Raw genomic sequence first — 17,121 nt, 5'->3', positions numbered from 1 at the left:
CAAATCCACCCCACCAGAGGTCCTAAATTGGCCCTGCAGTGTTCCCTAGATAGCCTTGCCCCCTTCCCCTGGCCCGCCAAGCCCTTATCCTCTCGGGCTCACCGTGATCCCATCCAGTGGGTGCCTCTTATATTGCACCTACTAAACTTTCCTGGCCCCCAAACTGCACGTATTTAAATATGAGCATTTTCAAAACTGCCTTTTTGTGCAGACAAGAAAGGCGGGCAAAGGGCAGGCGCTCACCAGACGGGATTGCGGTGCGTCTGGGAGGGCGCAAGTGGGGAGCGAGCGAGGACAGTGGCTCGGCAGGGGCCCAGAGAACCCGAGCTGGGCTGCGCTCCACATCCCTGACTGTCTGGGCCCTCCTGAGCAAATGGCTGCAGAGAGGCTGCAGTGCAGAAATGCTTTCCGTCTGAGACGTGTCATTCCTCTGGCCTGCCTCTCCTCACCCTATGCAGAGCTTCACGCTGCCTCCGGATTTCAGACGCCTGCCAATTCCTCCTGCCAGTACAACGGGACAACGTACCGACACGGAGACATTTTCACCAACAGCGAACTCTTCCCTTCCCGGCAGTCAAACCAGTGCACCCAGTGCAGCTGCTCGGTAAGTGGCTTAGGACATGATCCACTGGGGAATCCTCTTGCGCGGCCACGTGGAAATGAGCAGGCCTTGCACAAGAGCACAGCGGGCTACCCTGGAGGTTACAGAGGTGCAATGGAGGCTGGTGGCTCCGATGTTGGTGGGGCGGTGAATCCGCTCCATGTTTCAGTCAGAGCTCTAACGGAGCTTCCTGGGGCGCGAACTCGCTGCCGTTGGACCCACCAGCCTCCACGGTTGAGCAGGGATCCCTCGAAGTGGGGCATTTGGGCCCCGGCACCTCTCTGGAGAAGCTGCCTGTCCGATGGCTCACCTGGAAGACTCTCCCAGAGCGAGAGATCGGGCGACCATGCCGGCATGGAGGCTGGCGGCCTCTCCAGAGAGCCCACCCACCCACCCACCTCTCTCTCCGAGCCCTCTCCCCAAGTGGGTGGCCTATCCGGAGAATGCGCCCACCTGATCTGCCGTTGGGGAGAGAGCTCAGAGGGGGAGACGGTGCGGGAGGAGGCTGATCCTCCAAGGAGCCCTGCTTGCCCCTCTCCTGCATGGCATTTGCCACAGTGGGTGAGCGGGGCTGGTGCAGTGGTAGCAGGGCCAGCAGGGCACCCCCTCCGGTGGGGGGAGTGCGATCCGCCGCCCCTCCCCATCCGTCCCCTGAGCAGGGGATTCACCCTCCCTTGTGGGAGGGCCGGCCCTGCCAAAGGCCAGAGGGGTGGGGCCGTGCTGGTTGGGGATGATGGGAGTTGCAGTCCAACACCTCTGGAGGCCACCAGGTTGGGGAAGGTGGCGCTAGCAATTTGCTTGGAAATGTCCGTCTGCCCATCCGTCTCTGTGCCTCCCGTCCCATATCCTCTGCTTCGCCTTTGGAGGAGGTGGATGTTGTTTAGGCAGAGAATCTCCCTTGCCGCTTGGGAGGGGCCCCTTTTGATGATGTGCTGGGACTTCTTGTGTCTCTCAGGAGGGCCAGATATACTGCGGTTTGATGACCTGCCCAGAGCTGCTGTGCGCCTCGCCCGAAACCATACCGGACTCCTGTTGTCAAGTATGATAGATAGATAGTTAGAAATGTGTGCGTGGGGGTGTGTGTATCTTGTTTAAAAACAACAACAAACACCTGGTTTTGAGCTTCAACATCTGCACTAGCAGATAGTTGTGTGTACAATATTCAGATACGTTCACAAAATATGCCACAGTACACATCCCTAAAGGATGGGGAAGCCTGACTGAAACGTCTGCAGATATAACTAATGCTCTGTTCCTAAATATGTTGGGGGTCAGGGGAAGCGGGGTGTAGCCAGGTAAACAGGGCTGCAGGCCCTGAAGTTCCCCGCTGTATGTTACATTAATCTGAAATGAAAAGTGGGCAATTTGGCGTAGTCTTAATCGAAACGAAGAGCAGCGTGACTGTGGACCTGCTGCCAGACCACTGGCCCATCTAGTCCGGTATTATCTAACCCAGCCTTCCCCAACCTGGTGTCCTCCAGAGGTGTTCCTCTGCAACTCCCATCATCCCCAGCCAGAATGGCCATTTTGAATGCCTGGGCACAAGATTTCATTTGATTTTATTTTGCGCGGCAGACATACAGTTCTGCCAGTGAGCCATGGCTGGAGTCTCTAGCACGCTCCCTATATCACCCTATGGAGCAATTCCTCATAGGCCTCTATAAGGAGTGAGAAAGCCCCCTGCCAAAAAATGGCTGGGGGGGGCAATGTTCATCCCTCACCAAGGACCCTTGGGGCAACAGGGTCCTTGGTGGAGGATAGACTTTGCCTCCCCACTCCCGCTGATTTTCAGCAGGGCTTTTTTTTCTCCCTCCATGCAAATGAATGGAGAAATTGCTCCATCCAGGGGAATTTAATTCTGACCATGATTCAAAAAAGGGATGTACAAGGGGGATAAAGGTGTGGGCACACAAGAGAAGGTTGCCTTCAGTTTTTGCTGGGGAGGTTCGGACTGCTGAAGGAACAAACCAATTCCGAGGGAACAGTGACTTGTCTCTTTAGTCCTGGAAACTGCTACAGCAAAGACAGACAAAAGCTTCAACTGCATTCACGATTCTCTTCTGCCACCTGCATCGTGTCCATTCTTCAGAACCTGGCCAACATATTTAGGTGCCTGACAAGCTTTTATTTATTGAGGTGTGCTGACATTACACAACATTCTGGAACATTCCATTGGCTACCTGGAATCTCACTGGCTGCTTAGGTCCACGGGTTCCTCTTTAATGGAAGGCATTTCCAAAGATGGAGGCAGTAGCTTCTTGGCACACAGATAACAAATGGCACAAAGTGGGAGAAATTAGCTGGGCAAAATCCTTTGCATTCTTGGCCCGCTTTTCTCAGCTGGCGGCTGATCTGACAAGCCCAGCATGTATGTGTGGCATCGTAAAGACATATGGAAGCCTGGGCTGGGGCAACCGCGGCTGCCAAAAACAGCAGGCGCACACACGGCACAGGTGAACGTCAGGCTGGCAAGTGGGGCTTGCCCACTTGTGTGTCTGACTCTAGCATCGCAGCTGGCATCAGCCCTAGCTGGCATAGCCAATGGTAAAGGCCATTGGGAATTGCATTCCAACAACATCTGGAGGGCCAGGTGTTCCCCATCCCTGGCTGAACTCAACTCCACTGTTCTGCACGGTAGCAGAGAGGCGCCCTGCTGAACTGATGAGGTCTCTTCTTGTGATCTGGCTTTCCAGAGGCACGCACGGCACCAGTGCACAGGGGACACCAGGGGAAGAGGACCCTTGGGATTGGTGGATCCCCCAACAGGTGCTTCGCTGGAACTGATCCCCAAAAACATCTGGACAAAAGGGAGAAGCGGCACGACTGTCAAAATCATTCTGGAAGAGAAGCACAAGAAAGGTAATGCTCAGCCAGCAGCATCTGTCCTGGGAAAGACCAGCTGGCCCTTCGGAGTGGTTGCCATTGTGAAAGAAATACGTCCTGGTGTTGGTGTCGGTGGTTAGGGGCAGGTTCAAACCCTACCAACGCGGTTGCAGTCCAGAAATCAGCACTCCCCTGGCCTTTTCTCAAAAACAAGAGTGGGCTTTATTTTATCAGTACCAGGATCAGAACATTTGGGCTGAAAATAACGGGGGGTTTCCAGATGGCGGGCTTCCAGCGGTAGCAATGAGAAGGCGTTGTGCAGCTCTTCCATCTTTTTCTCCTCAGTGGATTTTCTGTGCTAAGGAAAAAGATGGAAGAACCACTGGGAAAATATGGGCGGGTTGCAATTGGAAGTCGTCACCTGGACCCCGCATAGAATTCCCTGAATGAGGCAGGGTGATGGTGCCCAAAAGTCTCATCTGGAGTCAGAGCTGGTGCCAGAAGTAGGCCTGGTCGGGCAGCTGCCAAGGGCCCACAGCCCAGCAGGGGCCCACTGACAAGAGCCCCCTGGAGTTGCTCCTCCTCTTCCCAGTTGCAACCTGCTTGTTCACCTGCCTCTCGCTCTGGGCTAGAGAATGGTGGTGGTGAGGAGGAGGCGCAGCAGATGCCATGGCCAACTTGCTCATTTATTTGGTGCATTTTTATACCGCCATATATCCAAAAATTTAAATAGGCTGTTTAAAACTAAAACACAATAATACAAACAAAAGCAGCAGGTAAAAAGTGTGGCTGAAAGTCAGAGTTTAAAATGACCAAGATGTTTAAAAGGCCTGATTGGATTTTAAAAAATGTTTGCCTGAAGCCTAAAGCATGTATTTATTATTTATTCATTAAATTGATATCCTGCTTTTCCATCCAAAATGATGCTCAAGGCGGCTACGAATAAATAATAAAAGACAATGTTGGCAAGAGGCATTCTTGGGGAAGGGAGAGGCATCCCGCAACTGGCTGACCATTGTCCCCAAAAGCCCTCTTGCTCTTGTCTGGACAGAGTTGGTGTCCGGACCAGGGCATCAAATTGCAATCTTAACATGCAGACATACTGGTATGAGAGAAGAGGGTCTCTCACATACACGGATCCCATGTGGCCTCCTTTGCAAAGGACAGTCCTCTGGCAGCTGTCCTCTATTTGAAGGGGTGCCCAGTCTAAATCTGGACGTCCTGTTTCAAGGTAAAGAGCCAGAAGTCTCAGGCCATCTGAATATGCACCACATTCTTGATTGTTACTGTTCTAGCACAGAATCCCTTTCCCTCCCTCTCTCCCTCTCTCCAGCGTGTGTGTACAACGGGAAGACCTACTCGCACGGGGAAGTGTGGCACCCCACAGTCCGCTATGTGGTGCACCTGCCCTGCATCCTGTGCACCTGCAGAGATGGGAGCCAGGACTGCCAGAAGATCACCTGTCCAAGAGCATACCCCTGCGAAGAACCTGAGGCTGTGGAAGGGAAATGCTGCAAGGTGTGCCCAGGTAAAGGAGAAAAGGAAAGAAAGAAAGAAAGAAAGAAAGAAAGAAAGAAAGAAAGAAAGAAAGAAAGAAAGTTGATTGTGTTCCATTGTTGGATCTTATCCCTTTGATGTACAGGACCAAATTACCAGGAAGGAACGAGAATGGATGGGTCCCGTCCCTACATAAGCTACACCAGTGTCCATCCCTTTATAACCTGCCCCGCCCGCTGGAGCAATCCGTGCTGTTAGCTCTCCAGGGTTTCAGGCAGGATTCTCTTCTAGCCCTGCCTAGAGATGCTGGTGACTGAATCCATGACCCTCTGCGTACAAAGCAGATGCTGAGGATGGTCTCTCCCAATCAGACGAAGGCATAGTTTGCACAAATGAAGCCCAGATCAGTGAGGGCAAAGAGGCAGAAGAAGGAAAGGGGCCAGCAGCAGGGAAACAAAAAGGGGCTAAATATCATCAAAACGATGCAAACGGACGGCAGCCGTTTGTTCAGTGGAGGCTGGTGCTTCGCACCTTGGAGAGCTCCTTTAGGGTTCTGAGTGGTTCTGACTGAAACCCGGAGTGGATTCACTGCCCCACTGACATCGGATCCACCAGCCTCCACTGCATTTGTTTGCTTTGGCCAGATGTTCAAAGTGAACATTAATGTGAGATAATATTTGGGGTAGCTGTATTTTTAAGTAATTTACCCACCCCACCTCACCCAAGCTTGCTCCAGCGAGGCCTGTGTCTTCTGGCAGGGTTGTTACGCCCCAGCCCACAAAAACCAGAAAGGTTTCTCGGTACAGTTGTGGTACGCACATTTATCTGCTGTCTACCGGTCAGTGGAAGCTAATGTTGCTTCCATGTTTGTGACCTTGCTCACCTCTGTAAATCAGGAGAAACGTCACAGTGTGCTTCAGCCTTCCCCAGCCTGGTGTGTTGGACTCCAACTCCCATCATTCCCAGCCAGTGTGGCAGACTAACACATCTGGAGGGCATCAGGTTGGGGAAGGGTGGTGGACAAGTCTTGGGACAAATTGCTGGTACGTGATGCCCAAGTCACAGTCATCCCCATTACTCCTGAAATAAATACCACTTATTGAGAGCTGTGCTCTAGTGGGACAAGCTTGGGAACACACGAGGGGTCACTGCTGTGTCCAGGAACCTCGGCCAGATGCAATCAAGCCACGTCCAAAAATGAATTCCTAATTACCCCTCTAGCAAAAATAAAACATTAATAGCCACACGAAGGACAGGAGTGCTAAACGGAGCCTGCAGGCCAGAATACAGATCCCTCTTAGTCCCTTGGCAGGCGGAGAATAAACACAGTGGGCAGAAACCAGGAACGTAACCAACCCGGGGGGAGCAGTGCAACTCATTCACGTCCTGGAACTGGGCCAGTATCATTACCTGAGGTCTTGGCTGATTTTGCTCTGGTGTGTTTTTCCATTGGGGAAACGAGAATATCAGAGAAACAGGTTCAGTGTACGTCAGTGTGCTGGTTTACTATACGAGGGACCTTCTTTTAGGTGGAGAGCATTCACAAATACGATGTTCCCCTTCTCCACCTACAGTAGGGGTGCACAACCTGTGCACCACAAGGCTGTAATTTTGGCCCCCAGGGGTGCCCTGACACCGAATTCCCTCCTCCCAGTGATCCTGATGCAGATCACTCTTTCCTCGTTGCTGGAGGCAGCTGCAGGGAAAGAGTGATCCACAGGAGGATCTCCAGGGGAGGGCGTGAAGGACCATCTCTCCACCGCCTCCCTCTGAGATCCTCCTGTGGATCGCTCTTCCCTGAAGCTGCTGCCGGCAACGAGAAAAGCGTGATCAGCATCAGGATCACTGGAAGATGTGTGTGTGCGCACACATGTGGCCCCTGACCCTCGAACCAGCATCATATGCGGCCCTGGTGGCTGAAAAGGTTGTGCACCCCTTGACGGACAGCCTGCATGAGAAGAGAAAGCCAGCCCTGATGGATGGAATTAAAGTCCTATCCGCTCCAGTATCCTGTTTCCCACAGCGGCCAAGCAAATGCATCTGTGAAGTCCATAAGTGGGGTGTGAACAGTGCTGGTCTGAGACATTTTGCTACCTGGGGCAAAGAACAAAATGGCACCACTCCCATTCTGTGCACAAAAGCCAACTGGACCAGCAGATGAATTTGTCTTCAACAGTGAGGATGGGGCAGCATCCTCCTGTGCACCTGAAGAGGACACGTTAATTTACGGGGTGCAGAGCAGGCCACGTGGCACACAGGTCTCTCCTCCAATAACTTGCTACCACCTCTCAGCATCTGCCGCCTGAGGCAATTGCTACACTCTGCCTAATGGTAGGGCCGGCCTTGGGTGTGAAGGCAGTAGCCCTCTCCTGCTGTTGCTGCCAGCGACAGGGACAACCTACCTCTGGACATGGAGATCCCATGCAGCAGGGGTGTTGGTCTCGGGGCTGCGGCAAATCTGGCCCACCTGGAGTCCCCATCTGGCCCCACGGAGGGCCCCAGAGGGCCCCGCCCCCTTCTCCTGGCCCCACCAATTCTCCCCAAACACCAGTCGTTTGGTAGTTTCCTGGCTAACGCAGAGCTTCTTCCCACTCTGAAAGGTTGAATTGCCTCTACGAGGGCACTTGTTGGCATTTCCGGTTTTGGGGCCCCGCCTTGTTTGCCTTTGGCCCCGCCCACCGCTGGAATGCGGCTCCCGAGAGCTTCTCCGAAACTAATTTGGCCCTGGGCCTGAAAGAGGATCAGCACCTCCCCTGTCAGAGGCCTGGCCTCTCCTGCCACAGTCTCAGCCTGCTGCTCCACGCTGTCCGGGTGTACTGGGCTCCGGCTTGCCCCTGGGCGCTCCCCTCGTTCAAAGAGCTCCCCTCTGGCGGCGCGTCCCACTAATGTTGCTGACCACGGCCTTCGTGTACTTTCAGAGGACAAGGTCACGCCCACCGATGATGGGATCGATGCCCCCAAATGCAGGGTGTCCGTCTACGTGTTTGTCCCGTCCTCGTCCAGCACTGAGCAGCCCAAAGAGAACTTGAGGAAGATCGCGATAGAGAGGGAATCCTCCGAAGACGTGGAAATCTACCTCTGGAAACTGGTGAGAGGTGAGTCCCTCTCGGGAAAGTGCACTCGTCACATGCAGCTTTTTGCATTCCTGGGTGTGGTGGTGAATTATGAATATTATAGCCGGGGTTGATTTTGAGCCTGGGCCCAGCTCCAGTGGTGTCGTGGAGCCAGGACGCGCAGGAACACAGCAGCGCCATTTTTTCATCAGCAGGGACGCTGATATCATCTGCCAACCCCCTCAGGGTGCTCCTGAACCCCCTTCCCTCTGCTCAGACCCTGAGTGTCCTGGCCTAAAATCCCTGCGCTCCCCGTTCGCGAACCTGCCATGGTAGCAGGTCCCCTCCACCGACCCTCCGCAAAGAACAAATGTTATTGGCGCATGAGTCCGCGCACCAGCCAAATTGTTGCGTCTATGAGCATCCTCCTGATGCTCCCGAGGAAGAGACGTTTGGCCAAGTGCCCCCCCCCGAAAACGTGTGGGAAGAGATCTCCAGGCCAGACTGGGCCCGACCTCTCAGGAGATGCCCCTCAGGTCGGGGCAGGCTCCTCGTCTGTCCAGCGTGAGCCGAGGCAGCCTCGCAGGGGGCTGCCTCAAGGTCCCGCAGCAGCCGAGGCTGGGCAGGCAAAGGCTCCCTCAGAGACTCTGCTGGCTCTCTTCTGTTTGGCAGCCCAGGGCTGTTGTCTCTCCAGGTTTTGCTCCCTAGCAGAGCAGGGATCCCGTCTTGGAGCCGCTGGGGAGGGATAATAAATATCTCCAGTAACAAATGCTTTCTGGGCAGAGGGAGCAGGTCACCCAGTTCCTTGTCTTGTTTGACTAGTCATATTTCTTATAACCCGTCAGCGGTAGATTTGCTACTTCGGGGGGTGGGTTTTTTTTCCTTAATGGTTTAGCTGGGTGGTCTCTAGAATTTTTGCTAGGGCTGGAATCCAGCAGAGGTGAGCAACCCAAAAGGAAAGAGCTGGACGGGGGAGAAGAGAAGTGTTTGGGCAGGGGAGCAAGCAGAATAATTATTCATTGCATTTTATCCCTCAGGTTTGAGTTTTAAGCTCCCCCAAACCCTGTGTGGTAGTAGGTGAGGGTGACTGAGAGAGCGGCTGGCCAAAGACCATCCAGTGGGCTTCATGCCTGACTGGGAATCAAACTGAATTAGCCTCCCTGATATTTATTTATTTATTTATTTATTTATTTATTTATTTATTTAATTTCTTAATCGTCCATCTTGCCTGTCACCCGGCCACTCTGGGCGATGTACATCAATACAAACAGTTTTAAAACAATAAAATTTTACATCAAAACATCATATTTCTAAAAATATCCTAACCCACCCCAAATACCTGCCTGAACAACCACGTTTTTAATGCATGGCGGAAGCTCATTAAAGAGGGGGCATGGCGGAGTTCCCTAGGGAGGGAGTTCCACAGAGTGGGGGCCACCACAGAGAAGGCCCTCTCCCTTGTCCTCACCAGCCTAGCTGTCCTGCCTGATGGGACAGAGAGGAGGCCATCCAAGGCTGATCTTGTTAAGCGGCCTGTCTGGTGCTGCCAACCGCACCGCCACTCCGGTTGTTCCGCAGAATGGCAGCTCTCTTGGCTGACAGGAGGAGGCGCAAGAAACCAATTGGCTGGGAGCACAGAAGGGCCGCTATCTTTATCACCATTAGTTAACACAGCTTCCTCCACCTGGTGCCCTCTAGATATATTGGACTACAGCTCCCATTATTCCCAGCCAGCATGGACCCTTGATGGAATGAGGGGCCATGCTGGGATGAGGCGCTGGCATTGCGGGGGGAGGGGGCTAGGCAGCATTCACCTCCGTTGCTCTGCACAGATGTGGGAGCCCAAGACATTTTGCTGCTTGAGGTGACGAACAAGATGGTGGCCCCTTGGAACGAGTCCAGAGAAACTGAGTCCTACGAGGAAAGATGGAAGGAGCTGGGCATGTTTAGCCTTGAGAAGGGAAGACTGAGGGGGGATGTGAGGGCACTCTTCAAGTACCTCAAGGGCTATCACACAGAAGAGGGCCACAGCCTGTTCTGTCATCCAAGATGGTAGGACACAAAATAGCAGGCGTCAGTTGCAGGGAGGCAGATTTCAGTTGAACATCAGGAAAAACTTCCTAAGTGTCAGAGCAGCCAGATAATGGAAGCCGCAGCCTTGGGAGGTGGTGCCTCTCTGTCGCTGGAGGTATTCAAGCAGAGACTGGGCAGCCGCCTGGCAGGGAGCCTTCCAAGTGGATCCCTGCACTGAGAAGGGGATGGAACTGGATGGCCAAAATGGCCCCCTCCACCTCTGTGATTCTGTGATTCTTTTCCCTGTTCAGTGCATAAAAGCTGACTGTGTAGGCAGCTGAATCTTTCATCAACACTGGCGATGGGACAGATCCTCCCCACCCCTGAAGGCAGCAGGCCAGCTGAGAGGGTGCAGGGCAGGCCACTTGGCACGCAGCTCTCTCCTCCAACGCCTTGCTGCCACCTCTGAGCATCTGCCACCTAAGGTCACCACCTCACTCTGCCCAGCCCTGCATGAGCCCCTAATCCTCGGAAAGGTCATCTCTGCCACTCCATCTGTCCTTTCACTCTCCGTGTTTTAAACAATTGATTCAGACAACCCACGTATTATGGTGCCAGCACAAAGGGAGCATAAACCTGCAGACAGATATTTTTATATTTCCTGTTTAAGATGCTGGAAGATTAAAAGAAACTCAAAACCTGGTTATTGCTGTGTCTGCTGGGACAAAGGAAGTATGTCTAGTGGCTGGCCTGGGCTGTGGAAAAGGAGGTGGGCAGGATCAGAGAAATGGCTTCTTAGGACAAGGTTACAGGGTAGAAAAAGGGGTGAACTGGCAAAGATTCTGTTGTACGTTTTAATGCTTTGTGTTAAAGTGAGAGCTGGCGTTATTCACTTGGTGATGTCTTGCATTCATTTCTAGCCATATATGGGAGGCTACAACCTGATCTACACGAGGGATGGGCAAGAAATTATGTTCCATCGATATTTTCATGCCAATTTACTAAATTTGGACCTTCCGAGCCAATAAGCGAACTGAGACCCAGTTGCAGACGAACATCTGCTTGGCAATTGAGTTCAGTGTGTGTGTGACACACAAAAATGTGCATATTAGTCCTTTATATGAGAGAAATGTGTGTACAAAACTGCATCACATCAATGGGAAGTACTTGGAACAAAACACTTATATTTGAAAAATGCACCCAGAAATCTGTAGATTGAGGCAGGGGGGAGGTCTGCACAATAGTGCAAATTTCTGTGCAGAGTTTCTTTAAAAAACCCCTCACAAATATATACGGAAGTGGGATGAAATGAGCGTAAACTTGACCGTGGGACAATCTCAGCAACAGCGACACTGACAGATCCGTCCATTCCTAATCTGCGCATGCAGCAGAACAAGGAGGCAGAGTCCCAAGGTGGCTGGATGGACTGTACCACATCAGCTTGCAGGTGTGAGATGCCATTTTTAAACACTTCTCTCCCTACAAAGAGAAAACTAACATATCAGTCCTTTACCTTCCTGTGTTATTGGTTTTCTGTTTGCAGGGATGTCCTCCCAGTCTGACATAGCTCAGCCCATTCTACCATACCATCTCAGGACTCTATCACCTATTCCTGACCTGCTGCATGTGCAGAACAGACCTAAGTCATATAGGCCCGACTTTGCTACAAACAAGAAGAGATAATTTAGGACTTGGTCATTGATACATGCCAACGAACATTGACACATGTCTGCACCAGCAGGGCTGCTATTTCAGATTTGAGTAGTAGGGGGAGGTGTTTGATTTTTGATGTTCGGCAGAGATTCATAGCTAATTTCAAAAACTCATTCTTTGATATATTCTAAAAAGGAGTGTATTGGAAGATAATTTGTTGTAGTTTCATAGAATCATAGAATAGTAGGGTTGGAAGGGGACTACAAGGCCATCGAGTCCAACCCCCTGCTCGATGCAGGAATCCAAGTCAGAGCATCCCTGACAGATGGCTGTCCAGCCTCGTCTTGAATGCCTCCAGTGTGGGAGAGCCCACCGCTTCCCTAGGGAATGTGTTCCATTCTCGCACTGCTCTAACAGTCAGGACGTTTTTCCTGATGTTCAGCCGGAATCCGGCTTCCTGTCACTTGAGCCCATGATTCCGTGTCCTGCACTCTGGGAAGAGAAGAGATCCTGGCCTTCCTCTCTGGGACAACCTTTCAAGTCCTTGAAGAGCGCTATCACATCTCCCCTCAGTCTTCTCTTCTCAAGGCTGAACATGCCCAGTTCTTTCAGTCTCTCCTCATAGGGCTTTGCTTCCAGTCCCCTGATCATCTTTGTTGCCCTCCTCTGAACCCTCTCCAGCTTGTCTGCAACCTTCTTAAAGTGCGGTGCCCAGAACTGGACACTACTCCAGATGAGGCCTAGCCAGTGCTGAGTAGTGGGGGACTGGTACTTTCTGTCCTATACTTCAAAATAATTACCAGAGAATATAGGATTCCCTAAGGCAGACTTCCCCAGCCTGGTGCCTTTCAGATGCCTTTCAGCTACAACTCCCATCAACCCCCGGCCAGCATGGCCCCACCTTCTGTTTCTGCCACCCCAGGCAGAGAGCAATCACAATAAATTTAAGTGCTCTCTGTGCCTCATTTCCCTTCAAAATTGAAACAATTTTGCATCTTTCGGCCATTTTAAGGGTCATTTTCTAAACGACACCTGGTAATCTGTGTCTGCTTTCAGGCATATTTCACTTGATTCAGATCAAGAAGGTCAAGAAGCAGGAGTTCAAGGAAGAAGTGCAGCATTTTCGGCTGGTCTCCAGGACAAGTGAAGGTATAAATAACCCGAGTGGCGCTTTTGAAACTGGCGTGGGCCGTGGGCCTTTGAGGCTTTGCGGAGACAGGCGCCGAGGGAGGGAGGGGGGCTCAGTGAAAATGTTGTGAACTAGCTCTGTGGGAAGAAACAACCAAACGTACCACAGAATCTTTAAATTCTTTTCGCCCCATTGCAGCAGGAAAGATGAGCTGGGATCGCAGGGCCAGTGTAAACAAATTGTACTTTTTGAATGTTATAAAATGCGGAGACCAGCAGTCTGAAATACTTTCCTTTGTTAGCTGTTGAGGTTCCACCTCCAGCACTTCACTTTCTGGTACACTTAACAACTAACAATGGAGGCTGCTTGTAAAAAGAACCATACTGCACAGCCCTGTTGGGAGTTTACGGATTCAGGTGGGGGACTACATGTTTGAATGGTCCCCACTGTAAAATAACTCCTGGCATGTAGAAAACTAGCACATCAGGAAAGGTTGGGGGAGGTTATTTGGGGTGGGGTGCAGGCAGGCGAGATGACTGGAGGGGAAGGACATGACAGAAGTCCACAGAATTATGCACGGCGTGGAGACAGAGAGATGATTTTCTCCTTCTCATAATACTAGAAGGAACTGATTGAGGAGAGAGAGAAAAACATGTCATGAGTTTATGACATTCTCTGTCACAGGATGTGCCCACTAGCCCAGGTGGCCTTAAAGGGGGATTAAGCAAATGCATGGAGCGGGGACAGGGCTATCACGAGCTACTGGCCACCATGGCTGGATGGAACCTCCATGCTCAGCTGCAGTTTATCCCTCCATACCAGCTGCTGGGGAAGCACCAGCGAGATAAGGCCTCTGCTTTCATGCCTTGCTTGGGGGCTTCGCAGAGCATCTGGTTTGGCAGGATGCGGGAGCATACCATTAGACGCATACATCCCATGTCTGAGCAGTGAGCCGTTTCAAGGGGTCCCATGCCCACCCAGGGCCCTGTTTACTTAGAAGGAGGTTGTTTATAGCATTGCTGTGATCTAAGGTTTATGTACACCTCTATACAGGCAGAGCCTTAGGTGAGGCATTGGTGCAGGGTTAGCAGATCTCTGTTCTCCATCAGTCTCCTGGGGGACCACAGAGCACCCTCAGCTTTCCTGCAGAGAGCCAAGTCAGCGTTCTGCCCGCTTTGCAGACCCAGCTCCAGCACAGGCTGCCTGGCTGCTGCACACACAAGCACAGGGACCTCTCTGGCTCACTCCTCTTGCCTAGTGAGGGGAGGAAAGATGAGTCATCCCCGCCCATACCGATGCCTTCCTGGGCCATCCCAGCTCGCATCACCAGAATGTTACTGGCGGTTGACTGCCTGTTGTCAAGTCCAGAGGGGCATTGCCTCGGGACACCCCCTCTGGGAGATGTACCCAGTTGAACAAGGATCAGGGAGCAGGTGGGGAAAATGACGCCTCGCCCCCGAGAGCCGCGGCCCGCCACAGGCGACTGCCTCGGGCTGGTTGAGCGAAGAGTCTGACCGTGGATTGCTCTGTGTGTTTCAGGTGGCTTCCAGTTGTCTGCGTCCTGAAAAAGGAGCCTTCTGCAACCTGGCATTCTCCAGATGTGTCGGACTACAACTCCCAAGGAGGGATGCTGTCTGGGGCTGATGGGAGCTGTTGTCCCACAGATATGGAGGGTGCCAGGTTTGGGAAGCCTGGTGTTGGGGAACCTCTGCAAACATGAGCGGATTGAACAGTAACTCCCTCATCCCTAGGAAACGGAGTTTTGTGATTAGCAGGACAGGGAATCTGAACTCGCGGCACCTTCCGCCAACCACATTTCCCAGGATCCTTTGGGGGACATCAGACCAATATGTTTGTAGTGCAGGTCAGGGAGGAAATCAGGAGACTGGCTCGCAGACACAAGGAGGCATGAATAACCCTGTGCCACAGCCTCCCCCAACCTGTTGCCTTCCAGATGTATTTGACTACAACTCCCATCATTCTGAGCAAGTGTAGCTACAAGCTGCAGCCTGACACATTCTGGGAGATGTAGCCTGTGCTAGCTCTGGGTTCTGGAGGGCCTTTGGGCAAGACACGCTCCATGGGCCCCCGGAATGTCTCTCCTCCCCAACATTGTCACCAGCTCATCCTCCTCTTCCTCCTCATCGCTACTGCCTGCTTCCTTGCCAGGCAAAGAGCTGTGAGCAAGCAGGAAGGGACACCCGCGGCTCTGTCACCATCACACAACTGCCCTTGCCTGGGCCGGGGGGGGCGGCAGGTGGACAAGCAGGCTGCAATGGTGAGGACGAGAAGCAGGTCCGGGGGCTCTCGTCAGGGGGGCCCCTGCTGGGGTGTGGGCCCTTGGCAGGTGCCCAAGCATGCTGACCCATGATGCTGGGCCCAGGTTGTAGTCCAACACATCTGGAGGGCGCCTGGTTGGGGAAGGCTGAAGGAATACCCAACACTGTTCACGGGGAAGCTTTCCAAAATCCTGCGAAGCCTCTCTCGGTGCCCCTGGCTTGGCTTCCCTGGCTGCCTACCCATCTCACTGAGCGCTTTCCCAATCGACGGGCACCAGAAAGGGATGGCATGGCAGGTGCTTCAAACAAACTGTCCTTTGCTGACTTAATGTGCTCCGTGCTGTCTGCCTTTCATTACCCACCCCCCGCTCCTGCCAGCTTGTGGGACACTGCAAGGGACCTCTTAGAGACACTGATGTCTGCCTGCATTTCTCTGAATGTGGGCAAAGGATTACGACCCAAACTCCGCCCCCCCCTCGCCACTCGTGTTGCGTCTTTCCTACGTCTGCAGAGCTCACTGCTGTCTATGCAATCCGTCTGGCATTCTGGGGAAAGGGTGATGCATCAGAGTTGTGTGTGTGTGTGTGTGGGGGGGGTAATCGGCCCCTCCAAATATTAAAAATAGCTACTGTACCATTCCTGGAAGAGCATAAACATTGTTTCCAGAAATTAGAAAGGCGGGATTTACTTTCCCAATGGAGAAAAAAGGAAGTCCAGCAGGGGCTTCTTTAATAATACCTTTGAGAGGTTCATTATTGTCACAGCTGTCCTTGCATGCAACACGTAAAGGGGAGAGGGGGGTATTTGAACTCAGGACATGGGGGTTCCCTGCTGGTCCCCCATCCAGGCACTACCCAGACCCAGACCTGCTTAGCTTCAGCAAGGGGGCAACAGAATGTGCCCTCTGCCCAGCCTTGCTTCATTGAGACTGGGCTGCACATGAAAATCCTGTAACGCTGTACATGTGCGATGCATCGTGTGCAATACATACGTACATGAAGGTGCCATAGTCCAATAATTAAATCTACAGTGTGACCACATCTGGAATACTGTGTACAGTTCTGGCTGTCCCATGCCTAAAAAGATATCGTGGTGTGTGCATTTCCCCATATGGGTGAGCTCGGACAGCTGTAACTGAAAAGACCAGAAGCTACCAGGATGCCTGTCGGGAGAGGAGACTTCTCGGCATAACCTGTCGATGGCACAACATGTTGGCCATGCTGGCTGGGAACGATGGGAGTTGCAATCCAACCCTGGAGGGCACCAGGAGGGGGGAGGCTGAGGCTGTCTGGTCTCGCTTTAAAGCCAAACAAACTGATGGCCATCACTACATCTTGTCGCACTGCAGCGGCGTCCCATAAGTTCAGCGTGCATTTTGCAAGTTCTTTTTTTGTCTGTCTGAATCTATTTTGCTCTGACTTTGCAACGCCACCTTGTCTTTCTCACAGAGGGCGGGGGGGACAGGGGGGACGAATAGTTTTTTTTGCAAAAGGAGCTTTGTCTGAAGAAGCAGGCTCTTGCTTACAAAAGTTCTTGCTGCAATAAATTAGTGGTTTTTTTAAGCGCCATGGGATCCTAGAAATTTTTTGTGGGGGGGGAGGTGGGGGAGGGATTGTATTCTATAAATAGTTCGTTGCCCTTATAGGGTATAGGTTTCATGAGAATTGTGAGTAATGAATATTCTTGCATCTACCATCTTCCTTTTAGCTTATTGGAACATGTTCCTGGTGCAAGGACCAGAAGTGAAGATGACCGAGAGTCCAGACAAAGAAACAAAGAACTTGTAAAAAGAAAAGAAAAGTATATTGATATTAATATATATGTGGGGGAAGATGCATTATTAAATAAACTATCACAGCAGTTGCAGGAAAAGACAATCCACAGCCAGCTTTATGAAAACGCTCGTAAACCCATCCACGCCGATGACGACAACAATATGGCTGCTTGAATTCACAGCTCAAACGCTCACCGAGGCAACCAGCCTTTCCAGATGCCGCAAGAGTGAATGGATTCCTCTTCCATCTGCTTCTTGTAAAGAGAGGGGCGACAAGAGAGATGCTTTATTTCCTTAAG

At 52.1% G+C, this 17,121-nt stretch overlaps 1 protein-coding gene across 1 annotated transcript in view; it reads left to right on the top strand.

Moving 5' to 3' along the window:
• Positions 1 to 16,916, top strand: part of CHRDL2 (chordin like 2) — a 43,648-nt gene extending 26,732 nt beyond the window's left edge. Inside the window, exons 4-10 of the mRNA XM_084841583.1 lie at positions 459 to 604; positions 1,557 to 1,640; positions 3,295 to 3,460; positions 4,758 to 4,952; positions 7,840 to 8,016; positions 12,697 to 12,789; positions 16,756 to 16,916. Coding sequence (XP_084697709.1) covers positions 459 to 604; positions 1,557 to 1,640; positions 3,295 to 3,460; positions 4,758 to 4,952; positions 7,840 to 8,016; positions 12,697 to 12,789; positions 16,756 to 16,835 — 941 coding nt within the window. The 3' untranslated portion in view covers positions 16,836 to 16,916. The remainder of the gene's footprint in view (positions 1 to 458; positions 605 to 1,556; positions 1,641 to 3,294; positions 3,461 to 4,757; positions 4,953 to 7,839; positions 8,017 to 12,696; positions 12,790 to 16,755) is intronic.
• The last annotated feature ends 205 nt before the right edge of the window (positions 16,917 to 17,121 follow it).

This window comes from Heloderma suspectum, chromosome 3, assembly GCF_057233095.1.
Source record: "Heloderma suspectum isolate Gila_16-S chromosome 3, 16-S_ref, whole genome shotgun sequence".
Classification (NCBI taxonomy): Eukaryota; Metazoa; Chordata; class Lepidosauria; order Squamata; family Helodermatidae; genus Heloderma; species Heloderma suspectum.
This window is presented reverse-complemented; position numbering and strand designations above follow the sequence as displayed.